The following is a 24,268-nucleotide window of genomic DNA, read 5'->3' as shown; positions in this document are numbered from 1 at the left end:
ATTTTACAAGCTTCTAGGTAACAACAGCTCCTTGGATGGCCTGATAGGGGCCACTTAAAAGACTTCCAGTGCACAAAAGCCCTTTCTACCACTCTTACAGTGTATGGGTAAGGGAGGTCACAGTGGGGGCAAATTTAAGATGGCTGCAATTTACTCCTATTCTAAGGTCCTTTTATGTTACTAAAGTGATGTAAATGTTTAAGTGAGAAGCACGTTTAAAATTACCAAATGAAAGGGGCTAATCTCCAAGAGCTCCCCGTCCAATTTTTGTTGGAACAGAGGAAAGTTTTTTAAGCTGCCATAACTGAAAGGCAGAAATTGTCCTCAGCAAGAGCAGGTTTCTAGTGCCATTAAGGTCTACAGAAGAAATCTATTAAAATCCATTGTTGAACTTCATCTTTTCCTCTCTCATCTGCTGAAAACTATTTAATATATTACACACTGTCTAAGAAATTTTCTTCTTTCTAACAGGATTTAAACTTTTTACTGTTATAAAATATTAAGAACAGGATATGTTATGAACTATTAAGGAAAATGCATTAATATTTCAGGACAATATAAATGAAAGGAAATAAATCAGAACAATGCTTTGGTGGTATCAAAACCAAAGGAGAAAATCTAAGCAATCCCCACTGATACGCTCACACTGATGTGTCTCCTGTACTCCTTTTCGCACGCAATCCAATCAACTCAAAGACATCTATCAATGTGGGGACTGAAGTTCAAGTCTCTGGCCAGTTTCAGTGTGCCTGGATGGCTTTACAGTAAGCTGAGAATACAGCCATTAATAATCTACAGGAATGTATGTGCTCTAAAGTGAGGATGAGAAAAGGCTACTTCACAGGGGTTATTCGGTGAGGGTAAAGTGAATTGATAAAAAACCAAACGAGAAAAGGGGGATGTCATGAAATAATAAAATGCTCAGAGCACCTTTGTGCACAGTTTCTAGCAAAGAAGTAGTGAGAATAAAAACACTACTCAACAACAGTTTTTTGGTAGTAACTTCAGTATAAAATTAGTGACATTAAACTAATTAAAAAAATTATAGAAGGTGCAGATGCTAGCATTGCATATAACAAGAAAAATACTGTATTTCACCCTTTCCATGTAATTAAAGCCTGCTTATAATCTCTTTGAAGTCCATTCTGATGGTTGAGAGTGATACAGGCTTAACAATTGGGAAGAAGAAAAAAGAGAAGGAATGTGCTTAGGGAGTGTTCACATTTTGCTTGTGCTTGGCTATTTAATGTTCTGAAGCTGCTCTTCTTAACTCGGGCCCCCATTCAGCAAAGCACTTAATCACGTGCTGAAATGTCATTGATTTCAGTGGGACTTAGGCTTTGGTTTAAGTGCTTCACTGAATTATATATTATTTCCACTTTCCCTTACTTCTTTATGAAATTAATAGAACTACTCAGAGTAATATATTACTTAGTGAAAGGTAAACTGTTGTTTTTTAGACAGGTGACATAATACCTAACTGAAAGCCTCCCTACCATTTAAGTGAAACTGTTGTTAAACTCTAACTACGCATTATAATGATATGAATTGCAGTAATAATAAAACTTCATTTTCCCAAATAGTTTTCAAAAAGGATGGAACTACAAAGCATTGATATTGCTAGAACTCTATGTGACCTATGCCAATATGAGAATAAATTAAGTAATTGGACTCTCTTAAAATAATGTTACAAATTAATGGAGATTTTATTTATTGCATAGGAAAAGAAAAATTGTGTTATTTTTGATGTGGTAACAAAACAAGTACTCGTTGTTACATATTGACAAAATATAAAGGAACTGATCGGCACATACCAATTGCCATTCATGTTTGCAGTACATTTTCTTATACAGTTAACTAATCTGCAGCTACTCATCACTTCTCTGTTGTTAAAGGAGTGTCTAAATTATAAAAGGTCTTAAGTCCACACCCAAACATACAGAAGAGCAGAATGAGGAGTAAACGGAAGGACTTCAATGGATGGCAAGATTTTAACCATTTGTTTCAACCTTCTGTCACATTTTGGGTGAAGCATGAGTGAAGGACTGTTCTTCCTGAAACAGCCAAATCCTTCTCTCACCCTCATCTGCCCCGCCTGACTTACACTTTTCTGTGTTTATTAGGAGAGAAATAAGTTTTGCTTAACAATCTATGTAATTACCTTTTCTCCCTTCAAACCCTATTCTGGCTCAGGGATGCCCTGACTGCACCAGGGTCTCATCTCCCATGTCATGTTTCCTTGTCCTATAGTCAAAAAGTCGGTGCCAACAAACACTGAGAGTAAGAAATTCTGTAGCTTAAGAAACAGGTGTGAACTTACCTCCATGAGAAAGAAGGTTTGTTAGCAGAGATAACAATGGGTAAACCTACTGGAGGGGAGATAAACCCCAGCATCATAATTAAGTCTGTTTAGTTCATTCACAATACTTCTATATCTAGATATACACATAGATTTGATCAGAATGTTTTCTCAAAAAAAAAAAAAAAGAATGATTTTGAGCAGATTTGTAAGGCAGTACACTTGTGAATATTTTATTTCCAAAAGTATTTGACAAGAGCTTGTATAGAAAAGACGCAAAGAGTTGTCACAGATCAAAACTTTGGCTCCGAAAGAGAAAGTGAAGTGTTAGGTGAAACAGTCAGCTTTTGTCATGGAAACAGTTAACAGCAAAGCATCTCAGTGTTCCATAGGAAGTTACATATTGTTTCATTAAGGATTTGGAAAGAAAGTGATATGCAAGTAGAAAAATTTGCAGAAGATAGGTTTTTTTCCTGCTATATACAAGAGGGCTGTGGAAAGGTAGGAGTCACTGGAGCACAGAGCTGTTAAGAAAGAAATTAAGCATTTGCATGGATAACAAGAACAACCAGTCATAATGATGGTTTCAGTCACAAGGGCTACAAGAAGCAGCGTGTGAAATGTTAGCTTTAAAATTGTTCTGCTTCTTATATTTTAAATAATACTTGAAGTTAAACTTAGGGTAAACTAATACTTTACAAGAAAAATATTTACAAGGTAGATTGAGACAGAATTATTATTTTAGATTATTTAACTCTGAAAATTTTATTTTATGCTAAAGGCCACATACAGCACAGAAAGGATCATCTTTAATATCAGTCTAATGAAATACAAAACATTTCCAGTATGACCACAATGGAAAATTTTTAATATAGAGTTCCTTTAATCCAGTTCAGTTCCTTGATCTTATTTTTCACACAGCTCTACCAGCAGTTGTGCCAGCACAACAGAAGGGATGGCACAGGGTGGGAACAGCAGCCGGGGGAGTGCAGCGAAGAAGGGGTAGGAACTGTATAAACTAACCTTACTGTTTAAGAAACGTGTACATTACCAACATCAACACATACAGGTAGTGCTGATCCCCTTTACTGGATTTACTTACAGATATACAGGTAAATGGGACAATTTACAGTTGCAAAACGAGGTCTAAATGAGTGAAAGATAGTAGCTGAAGTACTGCATTTTTAAATATCTTATATAAACACACACCCACAAAGTTATTGGAAGAGATTGCCAGCATGAAAATACTCTTACCAGTACTAGTCAATAAAGTAAGGTTCAGCTTTGAGCAAAAGACACACTTCTTGAAGAAGGAGGAGATGGGGAACTGAGAAAGCTGTCATCTTCAGGGATAGACTCAACAGCTGACAGTGATTTGTAATACTCATCCTCTCCATCCAGCACTTTGATTTGGCTTGAAAGATAACAAACAACATTTATTAAATTAAAAAATGAATTCTGTCAATATCTTTGGATGAACTTCTCTGTGGATGTGAAAATGAAGAGTGCTAATACAAGAAAGGTTAAAAAACAGACAGGATGGTTTGATGAGAAAGATATGGCTTTGATAGATACTTTTATTTGCTCTAAGTTTTTTAAGATTATACTCTGAATGGTTCTGAGGACCAGCAAAATGCAATATAGTCTTTCCATTTGAGTGTACAGAATAATACACCATTTGCATCAAATAAGCATTTTGTTTGAGCAGCGTGGCTTTTTTTGTCTGTGTATGCTCCTCAAGTAGACTATGATTTTGATAACGTATTGCAGCTACTGGTTTGCTGTGAGTACTAGCCAAAGTACATCACATTCTGGGGGAAAGCCCTATGACATCAGGAGTTTTTCATTTTCCTGTGATATATGATGAGCACTACAGTCCTATGTTAGTGTTTTTGTTTCCTGAATGGGAACAGACTTTTTTAAATTAAGAGAAGGAGATAAAATAAACCAAACCTTGCAGAACTGTGAAAAATTTGGGGCTTTAATCTTGACTCAAAGACCTCCTATTCATACAGTTTTATTCAGAATATTAATTAAAAATACAGTAAATAATACAGGAAGTTCTCATTTATTTTTGGAGTAGATGCATTTGCAAGACCAATCATTCATCAGTTCTCTCTGGTCCACGTGACCAGTCAATGGAATATTTTGGCAATTGTGTAATAACCAGCCTGGCTTTTCTAAATTGTTTTCCGTGGTTTCTACCTATCACCAGGTGATAAGTGCTCACGTGACAATGAGAACTGACTCAGTTCAACAGAAGGAGCAACTTGCTTTTGGGCTGGCTGGCCCCTCTATCAGTTTTTAAAATGTGCTCCCCCAGGAGGGCTGAAACCCATTGTGAGTGTGCAGCTGCAAAGCTGGCAGGGCTTCTGTCTGTGTTCTAGGTCAGAGAACTTCAGTTTCCTTCATCCAGCACTTTTCCCCAGTGCTAAATGCAGTTAAAACATGAAAGCTTTTTTTTGTTTTGGTTTGGTTTTTTTTGGTGTTCTTTTTTTGTTTTGTTTTTTATTTTTTTTCTAGCAGTAGTGCTCAGAGAGAGCTGAGGAGCACATTTTGTAAGAATCAGTTCTAGTGTCTGCAGACAGCAGTACATACAAGTTTTATGTTCCAATGTCAATGCACAGAAATATGTTAATTGTTTATTTTTAGAAACCTCTCTAGAAAGTTTTGCATATTCTGTAATATCACAAAGGACTTCTTCTGTTTACAGTTGCTTAGAACTAAGAAGATAGATATTTACCCAAGTTTTCTTGGCTTCCTCTTGCTCCCTTGATATTCTAGAGTTCCCTGTGGAGAGGGCCAAGAACACACAGTCAAAGCAAAGCAGCAAGTCGTTAATTTTTAATTCAAAGTGATTTTGTGTTGAATGCAAGCAGATGCTGATAATATCAGAAGTCACAGCATAATTTTTTTGATCAAAGGGCTCAAGTGAGCCTGATGAAGCATGCATCTTGCTCGTCTTTGATAAACCACATCAATTATTCACCGTGAAGGCAGACATCCTGACATGAAAGCAACAGATAAAGAGCATAAGCACATGTTCAAGACGAGAGCAGAAGAACGTGGGGGTGGGGCTGGAGGGGCTAAAACAGGTATTAATAACAGAATTATTAACTGGAAACAAAGCCAGTAAAACAGCTTTATTGCCACTTTGAACTCACATTTAACTGGTTATAGTACATGTTGTCCTCAGGGCTATTCAGCATTTTGGGCTGCTGACATCGTCGACGAGGTGTTCTCAGCTTCTGTTCAAGACAGTTTTCTGAACCTATAGTGAGATAACACAATTTAGTTTTAAGCTGTGCCAGGTGCTGTGAACGTCAGCATGTTTTAGTCTGTAAACAGTCTTTTCTTCTGTCCTATTTGGTCCCAGATTTATTAACAAGTCTGTCCTATCCAAAGTAAGCACACAGAAACTTGAGGATCTTTGTTTTCTCTTTTGAAACTTAGTTCAAACACAAGTTTTGGAGCAGAACTTAATTCTTAGTGTTATAACTTTTTTTTTTGTTCTTCCATATATCTGTATCACACAGCTCCGCATTCCTTTCACATTTTATCTTAGTATCTTCTAAGCAGGAAATGAGGTATATTGTGACTAGTGAGGGATACATCATTCAGCAGCAGCAAAACCATTTTGCTACAGTCGACAGTAATAAAGCCCTTTGACTGACGAGACTTAGTCTATTATTATCATTTTTATTACATAAAAAGGATACCTTCTTGACATGGCTCTCTGTTTAATCAGGGTAATCGGACCAGTTTGGAACTATGCTTTCTTAATATAATTTGTAAAGTAATAGTTGCTTAAAGTCATCTGGAAAGCAGAGTTTAAAGATGAAGGAAATATTTCAGAAGGGATGAATTCTGAAAAGAATTAACAGCCTTTTTTCTTTTTTTTTTTTTCATATTAAGGAAAAAGGACATTATGATGTGCTGTACTCTGTTCTACCAGGCGTTTTCTGTGGCACATCCTCTAGGTTACCAGAACAACTATTTTCAGGATAAATCAGAATCAATAGGTTACTAAAAAACACTGTGGGGGCTAAGCAAAGGTCATCTACTTTTCAAGTAATTCTCTTAATGCTTTCGACTTTTCTCATACCTCCCTGTTAAACTGGCCTTAAGAAGCAGGTAATATTACAAAGGAGGTTTATTGTACACCCAGGTTTACAGTCTGCAACTGTTGTACTCTGCAATTACTGGATGAGGTAGAGTAGGGGTTGATCTTTGGCCTTTTCAGCCAAATGACTGACTGTTCTGGGAGATTTTCTCTCTTTGTCTTTCTCCTTCTCACTGGTGAAATTTGAAAGACATTTGTTTCTTCTCAGTATGGCATGGCAATGTCTGTGTGGGAGGGGAGCCCTTTTTTCGTGCCAGCCGTCATGTTCCCTCACACACCTGGGAGGGATGGTGCGTTAAATGGCCACCAGAGAACAGGCTGCAGAGCTGGGTCTAAAATTCAAAACCAATTTTATAGCGAAAGGTTACATTTCTCCAGTAATGCAAAATAACTTTTAAATAGTATAGTCATCCTGCTTGCTAACTTAATACACAAGCTTCAATGCTTTATACTTCCAAGTTAAGTGAACCTTTATATTTAAGCTAAAGAGATGCTGACGGCTGAGTCTGAACCTTCGCTACTTACCTAAATTGTATATAACCAGACAAGGCACAAGCTGTTCCAGATAATACTTCTGCAGAAATTGGGGGCCTATGTAATATCTGTGTCTTTGGAAAGGTTTTTTTTTCTCCAATATTTATATTGGACATAGAAACAATTTTGTTCTCTCAGAAATCTCTAGAAGTTTTGTGGAAGACCCACCATAATTACATTGCACTCTCTGCTCCTCAATTTGATCTTAGAGCTCTCTGTTTTACAACAGCAGGGTCTGCAATTTTTGTAAGCAGTGTTTTCAGTCACAAGGCCATATAAGTTTCTTTCTACAGCAATTTAGTCCTTGACTACTTCTTCACAAATATTTTTTTTTTATTCTAGCAGGAGGTTGGTATGAATAAAGACTCAGGTCCTCACAGTTCAGCTTAATTTCACACACCGTTCTACAGCTTGCCAAAAGGAAAAATACAACACACGATTTTTCAGAAATTTTCAAACAGTAAAATAATATGATGGGGTATTCTTTTCTCCTTTCCCACAAATGCTGTTATGGTCTTCATGTTATTCTTTCAGAATATTTATATGTATAGTTTTTGTTTTAAAAATGTCTTTTATTTATTAGGATTCTGAGACACAAATATTTTGCTCTAGATTTTTATCCTGACACTTAATTAATTTTGTGCATTCTATGGGTGGTCTGCAGCTTGCGTCCTCCAAAGGAAATACCCTTTCAGTGGGCCCATTTGTCTTAGTGCTTAGTAGCATACTACACGAACAGTACAAAATCTGGTAACATTTATCGTAACTCCCATATCTGGAGAATATGGTATTAACATATGCACAACACTCAGCAGTTGAACAGGCATTTTAAATGCTGTTCTAAAAGGTTTTGCTTTGAGGACAAACTTAAAGCCATCATTAAGAAAAAAAGTCACTTGTTCGTTTAATAGCAATAACAGCAGCACCAGTATCACTAACAGGGTATGGTCTACACTGCACCTGAACTGTGCCAAGTGCCTCTGGCACATGCAGCCTCCTGAGTTTGCTACAAATTTAGAGACCAAATGAGAGAGTGAGCACATGCGCATCCTTGAGGTTGTCTTTAGCACTATTTTTTAAGTAAGGATCTGCTCCTCCATTCTGTCTGCAAGAAAAATTTATTCGTAACTCTAAGAGAAGAAATTCCTTAGGTTAAAATTTCCTTATTGGTAAACTCCTCACTGCAGTGCTGAAATAACACAGAGCAGGAAAAATGCCTTCTGCCAACTGCACTATGTCAGCTGACCTAGGAAGCGTAGAGTAGCTGAGGTTCTGGGCATCCTCCTCCTTTCCTCGCTCGAACCCAGAGAGGCTGATACACATGGGTGAGCAGGCTCATGTGAGTGCCTTCCTAAAGCTACCACAAAATTGATGTTGCTTACAGTGAATGGAATCAGAAACTGGCAAATGAGTAAACCTCCTGGAGTAAAAAGTATTTATAAGAGAACAAACTGGTGGAGTTTCTGTTTACTCTTCTATTACCACTATTGGTTATCCTATTTATTTCTCTGGTACTAAATGCCGAAGCCAATAGACCACGACATTGCAGTGCTCAGAGAGATTAAAAAGACAAGTTTGCAACTAAATGCAAAGTCAAATGTTTGAGTCACATTTTTCAGAACTGGGAATTGCATAATTAGAAAGCATTGTCTCCAGGAGAGACTTGGGAATCATCATGGATATTCAGCTGAAAATGAAGTAGACGGTGTACAAAGCAGAGGGCTACTAATAGAAACAGAAAAAACATTTAATCGTTGAATACAGAATTATTTTAAAGTGGGTGCTGTAAACTGCAGTATGTTTTGAGAACAAGAACAATTTGAAATCTGGAAAACCTGCCATAAAGCCAGAAATTTTAAGACTGTTCTATTTCATCTTTTTTAAAAGAAGATTAAGAGATGATTTGAAGTGAGTCTAAACCCCTGTACAGAAGGTGAAGAGTTCATCAGCTGTGGAAGCAAAAGTCTGAACTGTCTAATGGTCAGAAGAGGAAGAAAATTTCAGACCAGAAATAAAGTGCATAGAGAAAGCAATTGGTCAGGAGAAAAAAAATATTTAGCAGGATGATGGAAACTCAGGTTGAGATTATATCCTTTTAGAAAAAGTATGTTTTGACTCAAGTTAAAGTTAAACACTACTCAAGATATGACATAGATCACTTTTGGCTTAATAAGAATTAATTCTTTTAATGTGATTTTTATCATGAGTCTTAATCTGCAGAAGATTTTGTATCGATCCTTTGATTTCTGGGATATACTTTCACCTCTGAATTTTCATGTGCTGCTTCTTCTTTGCTTTCTTATGGCTGAAATGGAAGTATTTTTGCTGTCACATCGATCATACTGACACTTTCTACGACATCTCTTGGCTTGGAGATGATTAGCACGTTTCTTATGCCATATCTTATTTAGATGATTTTTCTGCTTTAAAAATCCACGCTTTCCGTAAGCTGCAAAAGACTCTTTCAGAAATGCGCAAGCTGCCAAACAGTAAGATTTAACAAAAGACTTTAAAATGCTCTTTAGCACTGACACAAAGACTTTAGCATCTAGGATTCCAGCCCTGACCAATACTTTCAAAAGAGTACCTGCAAAAATGTATTTTTCTAATGGCTTCCTATGAGGCAGATGACTTCACTTGAGATTAAGTGAAGAATTCATCTTAGGTGTCCTGTTCGTCCTGCCCATCTTGATATTGAAAACTTGTGGACAGGCACTGAGCACACTCTTCAGAGGAACTCGAGAATCATTGGATTTTGCTCTCTGAAATGAAGCTAGGGTCTTCATAAACTCTTCATGATTAAACCCTTGCTTCAAGAACTCCTTGATGCTAATAAGCTTGACAAACGTTGCTAATTTCTCCTATATGAAAAATTCTGCAGAGAAAATGGTGATGAGGCAGCTACAACTGCATTTAGGAACTTGTAAAATCCACGGATGTGAGTCAGATTGTTTTAATGTTGGTACAGCACAGAGGGGGCTCTAAACTCTGGATAACATCCTGCTTTTAGCAAGGAATGCACAAAGGGATCTTTGCCAATGTGTCAAAACAGGCTATGTCGCCAGTTCCCTGGCTGAAGGGACTCCACCCACTACAACCCACGTTGAGGGGTAGAGCTGAGTACTCTCACTTTCCTTCTGAAGCCATTTACCCAAAGCAGATTTGGAAGGGGTGGTCTTGTCTCCCTTTTGGTTACAAGTGAACGCAAAGCTAATATCACAGCAAGGACAGTCCTCTAATTACGCAGATAGGGAGGTTCAGAGTATAAGAAGGGTCAGCCTACTAAAGAAAAGGTAATGAGGCCATTTAGGGGATCATATATATTATTAACAGAGTAAGCAAATAAAGTAGATAAATCAGTATGACCAAGAAAAATAGTAAGCATGTGGCTGATTTCCAATCTATAATATCAGATGAAACATGAAAGTGCAACCCTTAATTATAAGCAAATATTAGCACAGACTCATGGGATCTCATCATAACATCTCAAGGTCTACATTCATGAAAATTTAAGCAATGTTTAAAATCATGTTAATTTGTTCTTTGTTTGTTTCTTTTCCTGTCAGTCTAATTTATTCCAAAAGACTTTGGTTCTAAAGCCTGGATATATTGATCATGCCTATGTAAAGCATTGTTATAGCCTGGGGAGAAGACTTTTGTGGAAAAACTTGTCTTTGTTCTCCTTTGATAATTTATATGTATTTTGATGTTTTCAAGCTTTTCCAGTTTTGAGTCATTTTTCGAGGCAGCAAGTTAACTTCAGTTTTTCTCTTGGAGTCGTGGGCAAATGCAGAAATGACCTCACAGACAACCATAAATACATCCTTCTCTCGGACTGAATGCTAAGAGGATAATTATGTGCAGCATGTTAATTTCAAAGAACGGCTACATTTTCTTCTGTGCCATATAAGTCTGTTCAAGCAGAGGACTCAAGGGACCAGTGATCCTGGTCCACTCGTATCAGTGTTAAATGTGAGGGACTGAATGTCACTTATACAGTAAAAAAATGTGTTAAACAATATAGCCTTTATGATTTTAATTATTTCAGCTTTATTTAAAAAAAAAAAAAAGGGAGATTTACAAAGGGTAAGTAATGCTGTTTTGGCCATGAGTGTTCATACTAACATATTTTCCTCTCTTTATCATTCCCATGATTCTCCACCATTTGCACAAATCTGCATCACACCACAAATGCAAAATGGGAGTAAAATGAAAAACTTGCCTGAGAAGCAGAGTGAGGGCAGTTAGTCCCCACTGAGCTCCTGCTGCACGTGCCTGCCTGCCTGCCAGCCATACTCAAATCAGTTAACGTGGAACTATCTTGCACAACCCTGTCCTAAACTGCAGTCTGTGTGACTTTAGTATGAGCAGACATAAGAGATATCAGGTCCATGTCACAGAGTATTTGTACACTGCCTGTTAAATGCTGCCAACTCTAAATGCATCACAAACAAGGAGGGGACAGCAGCTGTAACAGGCTTCACAGAACAAATACTGTAGAATAATCTCTAGCTTTATTTGGGAATAATGAATTTATCAGGTCTATGCTATACACTATAAATTTAACTATGTTATGGTGGTTCTGCAAAAATGCTAGAGGCTGATAGAATATAAGCATGCTGTCTCTGAAAGGTTTTAACCTCAATACAGGCAAAATCACACCAAGAGACAAAAACATGGGACAGGAGAGAATAAAGGATAAGACTATTTGGTGGCTTAAGTAATGAAATACGTCTCTAATATCTTGTTTTCCCTTCTGAGATTAATGAGAGAGGAAAGAGAAAATTACAGGAAAAGAAATGGACAGGAAAAAAAGACAAAAAATGAAACAATCAAGTAAGATACTGAGAAACTAAGGAAGAGAAGAAAAGGGAATTAACAATCATTAATGGTGCAGCAGTAGAACCTAAGTTCTGGCATCAGAGGATTTGATTAATCTAGTAACATCAGGAGTCTGGAGGCATACTGGCATATTTAATATTATTAACAACTGTAATTCTCTCCAATACTTCATGCTTACCTTGCAGTAGCTTCAAGGATCTGCAAACTTTCAATAAGGTCGTCCATTCTGTGGAGTTACAAGGTCTCAACCCTTGCTAACTCTCACAAAATGGAGCTTCACATGAGTGTTGCCAAGGGAAAAGATATTAACTACTTTAAAAAATATATACTAATGCTTAAAAAGAGTGATTAATCCTTAGCGAATCCTGCAACTCCAATGCACTCAAAGCTCTTACTTGGATTCGGTAGTTAAGAATAATAAGTTAGATTTAATTATTTTCCGTATCAAGTGCTTTGTAGTCTAAGTCTATAGCTTCAAATGTAGTTACCAGATTCACTGGAAACACAGAATCTGGAGGAGTAAAAAGTCCTATAATGGAAAGATTTTAAACAAAACAAAACCAAGCTTCATGATCACCTCAGGTCCCCCACACAACTGTGGTGAACCAGAATTCTGTTTATTCAGATGGAGTGTGCTTATAGTGCCAAGAGCCATAGACTGCTAGGGAAATTAGTGTAGCCCCTTTGATGTCATGTGCATCCCAGAATCTGTAACACACTGCTAAAACTGTGAGCATAGCCTTTTGTTTATAACCCTAAACAGAACCATTTGAATACACACACTGAAAGAACTCGTAACAGAAGCAATGCTTTTTCTTCCACCCGGTGATTCATTACTCATGGCTTCATTTTGGATACTGCAGTTCTATGCAAAGCCATATGCTTTAGATTATAAAGCACACTAAGCAAATCATAAGTTTTTCAAGATGGTACGTAAAGACTGTTTTTGCATCTGTTTGTTGCCAAAGACCCAGATGATACTTCAATTAGAACAACAAATATTTTATGTGAAATCAATCATTTAGCTGTCTCGGAACCCTGAGACAATGGCTTTTAGATACAATTTGTTGGGAAACAAGATTCATAAATAGCTAGAATTTTGGCTTTTGTTGTTTTCCTTGCTTCCAACATAATTCTGATCTTTCAGTTGTCAGTTCTTTCAGTTTTGTATTGTGAGTGATTTAACCGTAGAGGGAAAACGCAGAGATTAAACAAAGTTTACCAAAGAACTAAATTGTTAGTGACTAACACGGATAAGATTCAGACTTGTCAGCAAACAGCACGCTTCTACAAGTAATGAAGACCTGTCTTCCCTATACGCATTGAATATACACAGCACCTCATACACCCTGCATTTAACAATATCTAATAGTGGCTTCTAGAGGTATGGCAACCAGTCAATAACCAATCCAAACCCAAAAGGTTTACGTAGCTACAACTTTAACTTCAGGAAAAAAAATCAGGCCAAATGAGCCCGAATGGCAGAAACTACTTCTAGACAATGAAGAAAACTTAACTGAAGATTATTGTGGTTCCTCTCTTTTAACTTGACACGAGGTGGTCATAGAAGGTGTTTTTTTGGTTAATTCTTGTGATCTTTTCAGAAAAGAGTTACTGATGAAAACCAGGACATTTCAGGCATGTTGGAATTACCACATCACAGCATATTTCCTGATTTCAGAAAGCCTGTTAAATCCAATAACCACCAGGTGATAAGAAATATCTACCCTACATTATCATGTGAGGTAAGTGATGTTTCTCTTGCTGTTTGAGCGATGCTGTATAATCAATACAAGTGGATGAAGAATTTAGCAGGGGAAAAACCTACTGAGATCAATTAAATATGAAAAGATCACTTCCGGATTGGGGAATCCCCAAGTCACAAACCATGCGAGGCTGGAGAGTGTTCTGGGCAAATACCTCTGTTTGCCCTATTTTTGTACTATACTCTATGCTTTTGCTCTTGGTTACTGTCAGAGAGAGGAAATTAAGCTAAACAGACTTGGATTGGACAGGAAATGTACTTTCTTGTGGTGCTGGTTTTTATTTTATTATTTTAGTTGCTTTTTTTTTTTTTTTTCATCAAGCTGGTGACTTTCAAATGACCAGTAAAGAAATGCACTTAAAATAAATGCAAGCAGACCAAATCCCCAGGAGACACCTGGATCAGATGTAACATCCTCACAAGGTGCATATTAGAGTCTTCAATGCAAAGGCCATTTCAAGACTTGGAAAGATTGTTTAGTCATCTGACTGATTAAATAGCTTTGACAACTTTAAAGTATGAATCCTAAGTATCATGACAGTATAATCAATTTTAGGGAATATTCTCCAAAGTACATTTGGACCTGCTAATGCGCAAGTTTTTAAAGTGCAGATTGTGGATCTCAAGAGCTGCATATCATGTGCTAACACGCCTCAGTGCCACTGGACACTTGGCACTAGTTCATCTCGTGGATTCTAGCTAAGGAAAACAAAACATATGGGGAAGAAGAAAAAGAACCCATAAAAAGTAAACACTGCAATTCACTTTTAAAAATAAGAAGTCAGAATATCCAGTGCATTAGAGATCAGTAACAAATCACAAATGCCTCTCCAATACTGTTTCTCTACAGAGCCAGCAACTGAAGCTGCCAAAAATGCATCATACAAACATGGGGAGTCAGTCTGTGCAATCAAAAGTAGGGCAGAAGGCAATCTAAGTTCACACTCAGTTAAGACATGGTTCGTAATAGGCCTTTGTTTCAGAGCTGCTGTCCTAGAATATGGCCTGGATGCTTTTAAAGGTAATCCCTCACCTTCTTCCAAAGTGTAATAACAGCATTTTTTACCCCATACCCTCAGAGATTAAGCCACTTGATTGACTTCAAATTCTGGACACACAGGAAATTTGTATTAATTTAGCATAATGATGAGGCTCAATAAAGGCTCTGTGGAACCACAACAGCATGGTCTCTAAGGTTTTGTTCGTTACAGAAACACAATTTGCATATCTAAAGGCTTGAAACCATGGGTCCATATTGATACAACTAGTATCCCAAATTTGAGTGTAGCAGATTCAGCATATATTTCAAAGAATAAATGGTAGAAGCCCAAGATAAAACCCTCAGTAGATTTCTTCATTAAGAAAGAAGTCTTTTTCTGAATTCAAGGTAGTTGGTAGCAGTAACTTTTAAATGAAGTATAAAAGAAAGCTTGACTGAAGGCTGAAAAAAGCCGCTAGTTAGATATTTACTTCTCAGTGTTGCTGCAGTGATTTGGCCTGACACTTGTAAATGTTGGAAGTAAAGAAGGCATCTTAGCTAGATAAAGGAAGCTAACGCTGCTGACCTACGTGCTACAGCAATCCATTTCTTTAAGGTATTGTTAATTGCTACTAGGACCCTCTAGCATTAGACTTATAATTAGTGATAGTTCACAAGTGATCCATCATACAAATCAAACTCCGGCCAGTAAATCCTGAAGGAATGTTTTGAAAGAGAAAGAAAGACTGAAGAAGCATGAGCAAACTATTCAGTCAGTGACAGAGTCAGGAAAATAAGTAGGGCTAGAAGAAAATCTTCAGGCTTTAAAGACTTCTGTACCTGTAAAACAGCACCTATATTTTCTTCTTCCTTCCAAATACAAATTACAAACCTTTCATTGCTAACACTATGAATCACATGATAGAATGCTAAAAAGATATGAAATTAAGGGGTCATTATTACCAGATTTTGGAGCAGCGAGGTGTGGTTCATTAACTTTCATCCTGTAAAAGGTAGATGGGAGCTTCCAGTAGTAGCAAAGTGTATTCAGAAAATGTAGAAAATGTCTAAAGAAAACTGAAGGAGGTCTGTAAAGAATTTCAAGACTGGTATCTCAATCCTAATGAAGCAATTTTAAGCTATGTATTTCACGATACCTAGCCACACCACCTGCAGTGTTTGGGGAGTGCAAAGCACGTAGAATACATACACTTTTCATCCAGTGCTTCCCAAAAGCATTTAATGAAAAATTTGGTGAAGACTTCAGCTCACGGGAGCAGAGAAAGACATACTCGTATGTGCGCACATACAAATAAAGTGAGTTAACATTCCGATACTATGATGACTTGCTTATGTGACAATATGTTGTTATGTTTTGAAATCACCTCTCCTGACAGTGCACAGCTTGCATTAGTACATCAGCTCACTGTATTATATTCCCATCTGAACACAGTCTTTGTGCTCGAGTGTCACTTGTTTTAAATTGGTAAATGCTACCAAATTAGTTGGATTTTTATTTTTCTCATAAATACATGACTAATTCTAATGTCTTTGGTGATGCTTTATTTCTCAGAGCTTAATGAACCCTTCTTTACTAAAGCGAATGCTGATTTTAGGGTTCAAACTAAGGCACAAGGAGGACTGATTTTTAAACCATTATGGATCACCTTTCCTGGAAAATTGGCCTCCTTCATGGTGCCTTAGCATAGGTACATGGAATTTCTTGTCAATCCAGAAAATACAGACTAAGTGATTTCAGAAATTTTTGTGGGAAGTTGATCTGGACATGTTTTCCATCCCTTACCTACTATAGATCTTTGCTGTCTTTCAACCACTTTCTTACAACTCAGTACTGGATTCTTGGCTGGTGTTTGCATAATATACGTCTATAGAGTATCTTGTGATACAGCAACATCAACTTCTGTTTGTGTCCTGATTCTGTACTGGTGTCTGTGGGTGTTGCAGATTGTGTAAAGTTGTGATTTAACTCTTTATTGGTTACTGTGCACTAATTCCTTGCGTAAATGACTTACAAAGGAACACACAGAGTTACAACATGAACAAACTACCTCATTACAAGTGTACCTATTGTCATGGAATGCCACTTCTGATTTTTCTGTTTCAGAGAGCCAAGAAGTATGGCATATCAAAATAACTCTCCTCTATAACATATCCTGTTTCTCAGTAGGACTAATTAGCTAGGGGAACGGCACTGCACTCATCCAGCTATATTGCCTCAAGGGTCTGATCCACACATAGCCCGAGCAGCTTTGCAAAGCACTAGCATGCACTATATAATAAATTTACATTATAGCTTATTTTATACTAAATTTCCCATGGAGATAAAACCTAAATCTCAGTTCTATCACTGTGAACAGATTCATCAAAGTCTCCTATTGAAGTAATGCCATATAATAATGACAATATCCTGTCCACAGCAGAAAGGCTTATATTCTGAAAATGCTAACATTGATGCACACCTTCAACTATTAGAATTAGTTCCTTGGAAGCCAGCCCCAACATTAAGCATCTGAATACAAGGGAATAAATGGAAAGTATCAGAAAACCATGTTGATATTAATATAGTTTAGAGAAATATTATTAAACTGGAAATGTATAATAGAATTTAAACTCCTTCCTTTAGAAAGGACTGTCTTAATTATTTCAATTATTAAAAAGCCCTATGGAGGAAAAGGCTATGGGTAGAGAGAAATACGCATTTCTCTTCATTTGTAGAAGATATAATAAATTTTAAAAGTTCAGCATTCTATCCACACAATACTTGAATTAACTCATGCAGCAGTTTTAACTCAGAAATAATTGACAGCCATACACTTTCTACAAACACACAATAACAGGTAGGATTACTTAAGTTAACCTTTGATGAAAAATTCTTATGTTAGGTTCTTCAATAAAATAAGCACAAAAATAACTTTTGCTTTCATGGCAAGTATCAATTCCACATGTAGCTACTCAGCATTGTCTGAATTGAATGAGTATGAGACTAGTGGATGGACAGAGGCAAACTGAAGATAATCAATAAAATTAATGTTTTCAAATAATTTACAAAACACATGAATCACTTCAAAGACACTCATCAAATTATCATTTCTGAAAAAAATATTTAAATTATACTGTAGCAAAAAGCAAAGAAACATGACTTGTGGACCATAAGTTACAGCTCATTGTTTGCTTTCTCAAGGTAGACTGGCAGGAAATTATCTCCCTCTCGTCACGCATTTCATTTTTTATTAGGTGATTTTGCATTACTTGTAACTTCAAAAAGCAGCCACAAAAATATGAGGTGCCAAAGATACTTTTTCTTCTCTGAAATGCAATTTTCTAGAAGAAAACTATCTACAGCACCATGTACAGCAAAACAAGATTTTCAGTTTTGACAGCACTTACGCATGCCACCAAGCTAAGCGAAGTCAATGCATGTACCATTGCATAATGATGGATCATGTAAGGCCTTGTAGGATGGGATCAATATTCTTTAAAATATATGTTCTTATTTAATGATTTATCCTTTTTTATTACTGACAACCAATAACATGTATTTGTACAAAACAAATTACTGTTTTGTCATTATTATTATTGTCATTATTATGTTGACATCATTTTGTTCAGAACAATCCATGGTACAAAAAGGGCGTTAATTACACAGAACCATAAATCCTTCTTTTTATTTCTAAAATACATAGTAGAGGTTAACTGCACTTATACTTTCTTTCTTTCTTTTTTTTCATTCTGTGCTTGTCTGCTATTAGGACTTGGTCTGGAAAGTTTATGCAGAGATACAAAACACCTTAGGTAGCTGTTTTGTCATATGAAGTCTGAACTTTGTGTATTTTTGTTTTAGAGAAGCAGTGTCACTTGTGATAAGAAAGTGCCTGTACCACCTGCTAGTTCCAGCAAAGAGCTAACGCCCTTGTTACACTTGTCCTTCTTTCTCTGTCCCGCATGGCTATAGACCACCAGGACTGGGATAACAGTTTGAACAGAGAATTTTCAACATTGGCCTTATAAGGGATGAATTTCCCAGTCATCTCTGCTGAAGTGTTAAATTCAGATGTCTAACAATGATGTTCTAAATATAACCATTACTTATTTTACTGGAGCTCAGCGCATGCAGAGGAAGAGACAGTCAATCATATTATGAAGAGCTACATGATTGATTGCTCCTCTTAGACAGGAAACAGCACTAGATTGTGTCACTATTCAAGAAAGACTTGAGTACCCAAACACTAGCTGTGAACCTGGGCCCACAGAAAGGAGGCTGAGCCCATCAGAGTTCGTCCTACACCACAGTAGGAAAGGGTTCAAGAGGACCAAGCAGCTGAGAGAGCACATCTGACAACCTTTTCTAGTTCTATTTGTGGATGATGAAAATATTCAGAAGTAAATGTTTCATGTCCTGTTATTTATTTATTGCATCACTGAAGAGGAAGCAATGCCTGGACAAAACCAGTAATCCTACAACTACACTTTTCTCATCCTTTTAAAGAACTTATGGCAAACCTGTGGATAAGAAGTGCTCTGCTGCTGCCGAGTGTAACTAAGATAGCATCCAGTCAGTATTTCTAACATCTAGTGAAACTAAAGGTATGGCAATTTAGGTTGGTATCAATCAGAAAATCATCCATGTTCAATGGGAACTAAAACCAGTCAATGACATCACAAAAAGTACTTATACTTTTTTTTGGTGGTATCAAAAAATCTCTTCCAGATTACCGGCATTTGAACATGAGAAACTATTAAAGCAGCACCCAAAGTCAATAAAACGATCTCACTAGACTTGCCAATGTGCATAAGGGGTTTTATCTTTAAAAATAGCCTTGCATTTAGTTGTATAAGCTCCAAATGGCATTTAATGGGTGAAAATGTTTAAAGATTTCTGAAAAGGGTTCCTGCTTCTTAGCCATTAGCACATTGCATCGTGATAATTTAAATCTGCTTTCAATTCTGGGTACTCATGATAATAGCCCTCCTTATTTCTAAAGGAGAGGGATTTTTCACCTGTGCGGAAGAGAGGCATCCCAATAAAAACTATGAAGCACAGCCACTAAAGGGTCCTCTCCAGGAAGTGCCATGACCAGACAACTGTAACTTCACCTGAGTTAGAATCTAGTCAGGCTTCTTTTTTATTCAATTATTTTTCACTAATACTGGAATTTCAGGGCAATAGAAACTTTTTTTTGTGAATTCAGGTCATATTAGCTAAAAGTTTCAACTGAAATAACATGAAAAAACTTCAGAGATGTTGAAACAATTCATTCTGGCATCTCAGAAACAAAACATTTTGATTTTTGTCACAAGGGGACTCCTTTCCCAAAACAGAGGAGGTAGTGCTGCCACCTCTGATATCCAAAAACTCAGTGATTAGGCCATGTTCTTAGGTTGTGAAAGATGTAGCTTCAAACACCTCCTTTAACTGATTTGGTACAGGGACTTGAACCCAAACATCATGCTTCTCAGGAGAGTAACCTAACTGCTGGGCTAGAAAATATTCTTAGGTAGGTTTCTCTCAGCCTCATTTGTTGAAAGTGTCCCACTTTGCATAAAGTAGTTAAATATTCATTGAAACAGAGATTGAAAGCCAGGTGCTGGCCCCCTTTTCCTCTCACTGCTCAAATTACCAGGATCTCAAGTCATTCACGTATTCTCTGTTTCGGTGGCCTACTTACTATTTAATGTACGTTCCACTGATGGGAGAAAGGGGAGAAGGAGAAAATGCTTTCTTCTCTGAACTTTTGAATCTGCCTTGGGCATAGCCCAGGCCAGTGAAAAAACAGGCTAGTGAAAGTTTTGAGCCTTACCTTTGGAAGGACAGTGGTATGAAAGGTAAGAAATGACCACTTTCCAACATGTAAAGTAGTTAAAAATAAAGTAGCTGAATGACAAGAAACAGCATTATTTAAAAGAGAAAGAAGTCAGACATCTGCATCTATTTGTATCGAGCGTTTATCCCTATTGGCACAATTTATAAAAGCTATGCATAAATCACACAAAGTTCATTAAATCCACTAGCTCAGGCTGCTGACTAATTGGTAAATACACACACACTAAAAATGTAAAATGCATGCCAACTTCACATTTTAAAACTGGTTTCTAGTTAGGATGTCTCTGCTTCCCAGTCACTTTTCCAACGGAGCTCAGTTTTCACAGTTATTGGTCTTAGGGAAACAATAATGCCCAGAACAGTGCCAAAATATCTTGGGCCCTAGAGTAGGAAAACAAAAGGAAGCTCTATTCAGCTTACAGAGACTAAAGAGTGAGCTATCCTGTGTCTAGGGCAATTTTCTAATGTACCTGTGAATCTAAGGTCTGTTGACACCAGCTGTGCAATTTCAGTAGACTCTTTCAGGTACTTAACTCCTTTATGAATGTGGGCTTCAACACTTGCTTTTGCAATGTTGCCTTCAGCTAGTCTGATGTGAAGGTATCGTTGCTCAGCGGAACTTGGATTGAATCAAATCTGCGGATTCTGATAAATTAAAGGTCCATGAACTATGCAGGCCTCGGCAGACGGACAATCTGACACTGTCAGAATTAGACACAAATAAAAACTAATTATGAAAAACATGACAAGAGTGAGAGCAGCTGAGACTGAAGCCATCTACACCAATGCTTCTCTTAAGGTTGAGAAAGACTCGTCTCTGCTCATTTGGACAGGGTGAAGCCTCTGTACTCCCCCGCCAAGCACACCCTCCTTTTCAGAGAGGCCAGCATCCCGCCAGACACTGATATCTATAGATGGGGAGCTCTGCAAAAGACTTTGATACTTCCAATGCCTTTTAAAAATCTGTGGAAAGCCTCATCCAAAGGGTCTCTTTTTGCCACTGTCACTAATAGCTTTGATTGTAGAGGGCCTTCCTGACATCAAAAAACCCCAGATGCAGAGCGGCCTTGGGAGCTAGCCCAGCACTTTGTCTGGGCCAGACCTCAAGTTTTCTGTATTTACATTTTTTCCAAAACATGATTTAGAACAGATGACACTGGACACCACAGCTTTTCTCTAGGGCCGAATCAGAAAATCACAGCAGAAGAGGGAGATACAGAGCAGCTCTATTTATATTACATGAGCATATTGATCTGCATAGCGAGAAGAGGGTGGAATCCACCCATCTTCAATTTTAGTTTTATTAGACTCACATTCAAGCACCAGCATTGTTTTCCCTCTATTAAGGCTCAAGCAAAATGCTTGTTTGGACTGTGAGCAGCCACATAACTAAGGAATATTTTGGGTTAGTGATGGTTTAGGTTCATCTCTGCTTGTATTCCTTATTTCTGCCATTGACTCTGACTGCGCCCGAACAACATATTCAAAGCACTTGCCTCAAACCACACTTATGGTGTGCATGTTTGAAACAAAGGATGGAATAATGTTGACAAACAGTATTACGAAATTGATACAGCTTTAATAGCTTCTTAGTGAAAGAAATGGGAATATGAAACTCCCTTTTCTCTAGACAATATGTGGTGAAATAAGCTGTCTGCAATAGAGGTAAAAAGCTCGAAAAGAAACATTTGGAAACAATACAATGACATATGGTCCCATATGTTGAACCTCTACTGCTTCCTAATCTCTTCAGGGTAAAATTCCCCCTTCTCATGAACAAATTCCAAGTAATTGGGATTTGCCTGGAAGGAATAAAATCTGCCCTCCATACATAGACAGAAAACACAGCTACAAAGCAGTTTCTCTTCACTTACCATTTTACTTCTTGGCTGGAGCGGTACTGATAATGTATTTTGGTCCTTTTCTAGATGTTTATAATTGCTGATCCACAAGATCATCCACAAGATGAGGATAACTCATCTCTTCTCCCAGGTCGAGTCTGCTCAGAGAATGCTTTCCCTGTAGGGTGCTCCATGGTAAAGGGAGCACGTGTTCATAGAATCATAGAATCACCAGGTTGGAAAAGACCTCTTGGATCCTCAAGTCCAGCCATTCTTATCTGCCACTAAACCATGTCCCTGAGCACCTCATCTACCCGTCTTTTAGATACCACCTCCCTGGGCAGCTTGCTGAATCATGATAGGACAACAGCCTAGTGAGAGTTGCTTTAAAAGTTTCTATACATAAAGCAGCATATTGGTGCTGATAAGACATGCACAGGACTCCAGAGCAATTACGCTCTACTGCAGTTTTAGATGATGCTTTTAGAGCCCTTAGTTTTTTGAGATACATGATTTCCACTCGTAATTCCTGGTCCTATGCAGTTCACCAGTCCCTGGATGAGGGAGTGGGAGAGGAAAAGGCCTACAAAATATAGTAACAGGTTTCATGTTCTTACAGAGCAGATTTTGTAAGTGTGCTGAGCCCAAGTGGTCAAACATCTGTCCGGCAATTAAAGTGTCTCATATCTAAATGCTCTGAAATAAATTGTGATATTATTATTATTGTATTTTTGGCACATTTTGGGTGGCTGCATTACTCAAAGGATCAATTCAAAGCACAAGCAACAACCTAGGATAAAAAATTACTAGAGATACTAAAAAGGTCAAGTTCTGTTGAGTCCTCACACCTCTGGAAATCCAGGTTACTTAGACCTAATGCACACACTTGCAGTTTTCATCACTGACCCTTATGGATGTAACACTGCACTGCAATGCCTCTGTCCGCACATGGAAGGGGAACACCTTTGCATTTAGTGAACTGGCATCTCTGCAGCCCACTGGGACTCTCTTTATACAGGAAGTCAAATTCAGCAGAGTGTGTCCTCTGCTGCTGTTTCATCTCCTCCTGTTTTGACTAGATCATGCAACCGAGCTGGCTAATGTGTAACTCAGATTAAAAAAAGAAAAGATATTCCTGTGTTTTACCCAGATGTGCTGGTAGTAACAGGAATGACCTGTGGACATTGGAGAGAGTAAACTTTGCAGCAACTAGCATCTTCACTGAAAAATGACCTGTGATATGATGTCTCAATACTTAAGCTCAGCTGAAGTCCATCAACAAGGAGGGGGACTCAAAAGGTATGTTCATGATTACTATCAGAGAAAGATTAAAAAGTGTAGAAGATATGAAATGAGATAAAGCAACTCACTAAAAAAGCAACTCACTAATTTAGCACAAATCCTGCTGTGAAATGGGAATAAAGGCAGAAAAGCCTTTGTCCCCAGCCTGGTAGGTTGATGGAGCTAAGGCAATATGCTGCAATAAACCCAAAATTTTTAGTTTTATTTTCCCTTAGCCGTGACTAAATAAAGCACAGGCTCATGATTTCCTGCATTACTTAAAAATAGCTTTGTTCTTTTCTTTTTACATGAAAGTTTGCATCAAAATAATTTTTCATGGAACCGGCATTCTTAAGCATTTCATCCTCCACAAGTCAATAAACCTAAACACATGCAGTGACACGTTGCCCAGAAACGAGATGAGGAATCTGAAGGAGTTGCAGGATGCTCCTCTGAGCTGCTATTCTGGAAATCGGCAGCATGTGACATCTGGGAAAGACATCTCCTAGTACCAAACACCAACTACAACATCCTTCGCATGCAGCAGGACAGCACCTGAACCTCAAGTTTCTTCAAGACTTTATAATTCAAAAATCTCTTTTATGTTCAGAGATTTTTGAAAATACTCTGATATTATGGCTTGCACACAGTGTTGACGTCTAGAAATGATCAGTAATATTCATATCACACACACACAGCTACCAGCTAGTTGTCACAGACCTCTAGAAGTTTGTTTTCTCAAAGGCAGAAAAATCTCAGATA

At 37.6% G+C, this 24,268-nt stretch overlaps 1 protein-coding gene across 15 annotated transcripts in view; it reads right to left on the bottom strand.

Annotated features, from left to right (window-relative positions):
* Positions 1-1,757: 1,757 nt before the first annotated feature.
* The window catches only part of MYO3B (myosin IIIB), a 210,956-nt gene continuing 188,445 nt past the window's right edge, over positions 1,758-24,268 (bottom strand). For 10 of the 15 annotated variants that reach the window (XM_054070570.1, XM_054070571.1, XM_054070569.1 and 7 more), the window contains 3 exons: positions 5,464-5,570; positions 5,043-5,089; positions 1,758-3,713 (listed from right to left, as the gene is read on the bottom strand). In XM_054070570.1, the coding sequence (XP_053926545.1) occupies positions 3,578-3,713; positions 5,043-5,089; positions 5,464-5,570 (290 nt within the window). In that variant the 3' untranslated portion in view covers positions 1,758-3,577. The remainder of the gene's footprint in view (positions 3,714-5,042; positions 5,090-5,463; positions 5,571-24,268) is intronic. The other 5 variants (XM_054070582.1, XM_054070575.1, XM_054070581.1 and 2 more) reach the window with 2 other exon arrangements.

This window comes from Cuculus canorus, chromosome 6 (genome assembly GCF_017976375.1).
Source record: "Cuculus canorus isolate bCucCan1 chromosome 6, bCucCan1.pri, whole genome shotgun sequence".
Lineage (NCBI taxonomy): Eukaryota > Metazoa > Chordata > Aves > Cuculiformes > Cuculidae > Cuculus > Cuculus canorus.
The sequence above is the reverse complement of the archived record's forward strand: the minus strand, read 5'-3'. Positions and strand labels throughout refer to the sequence as shown.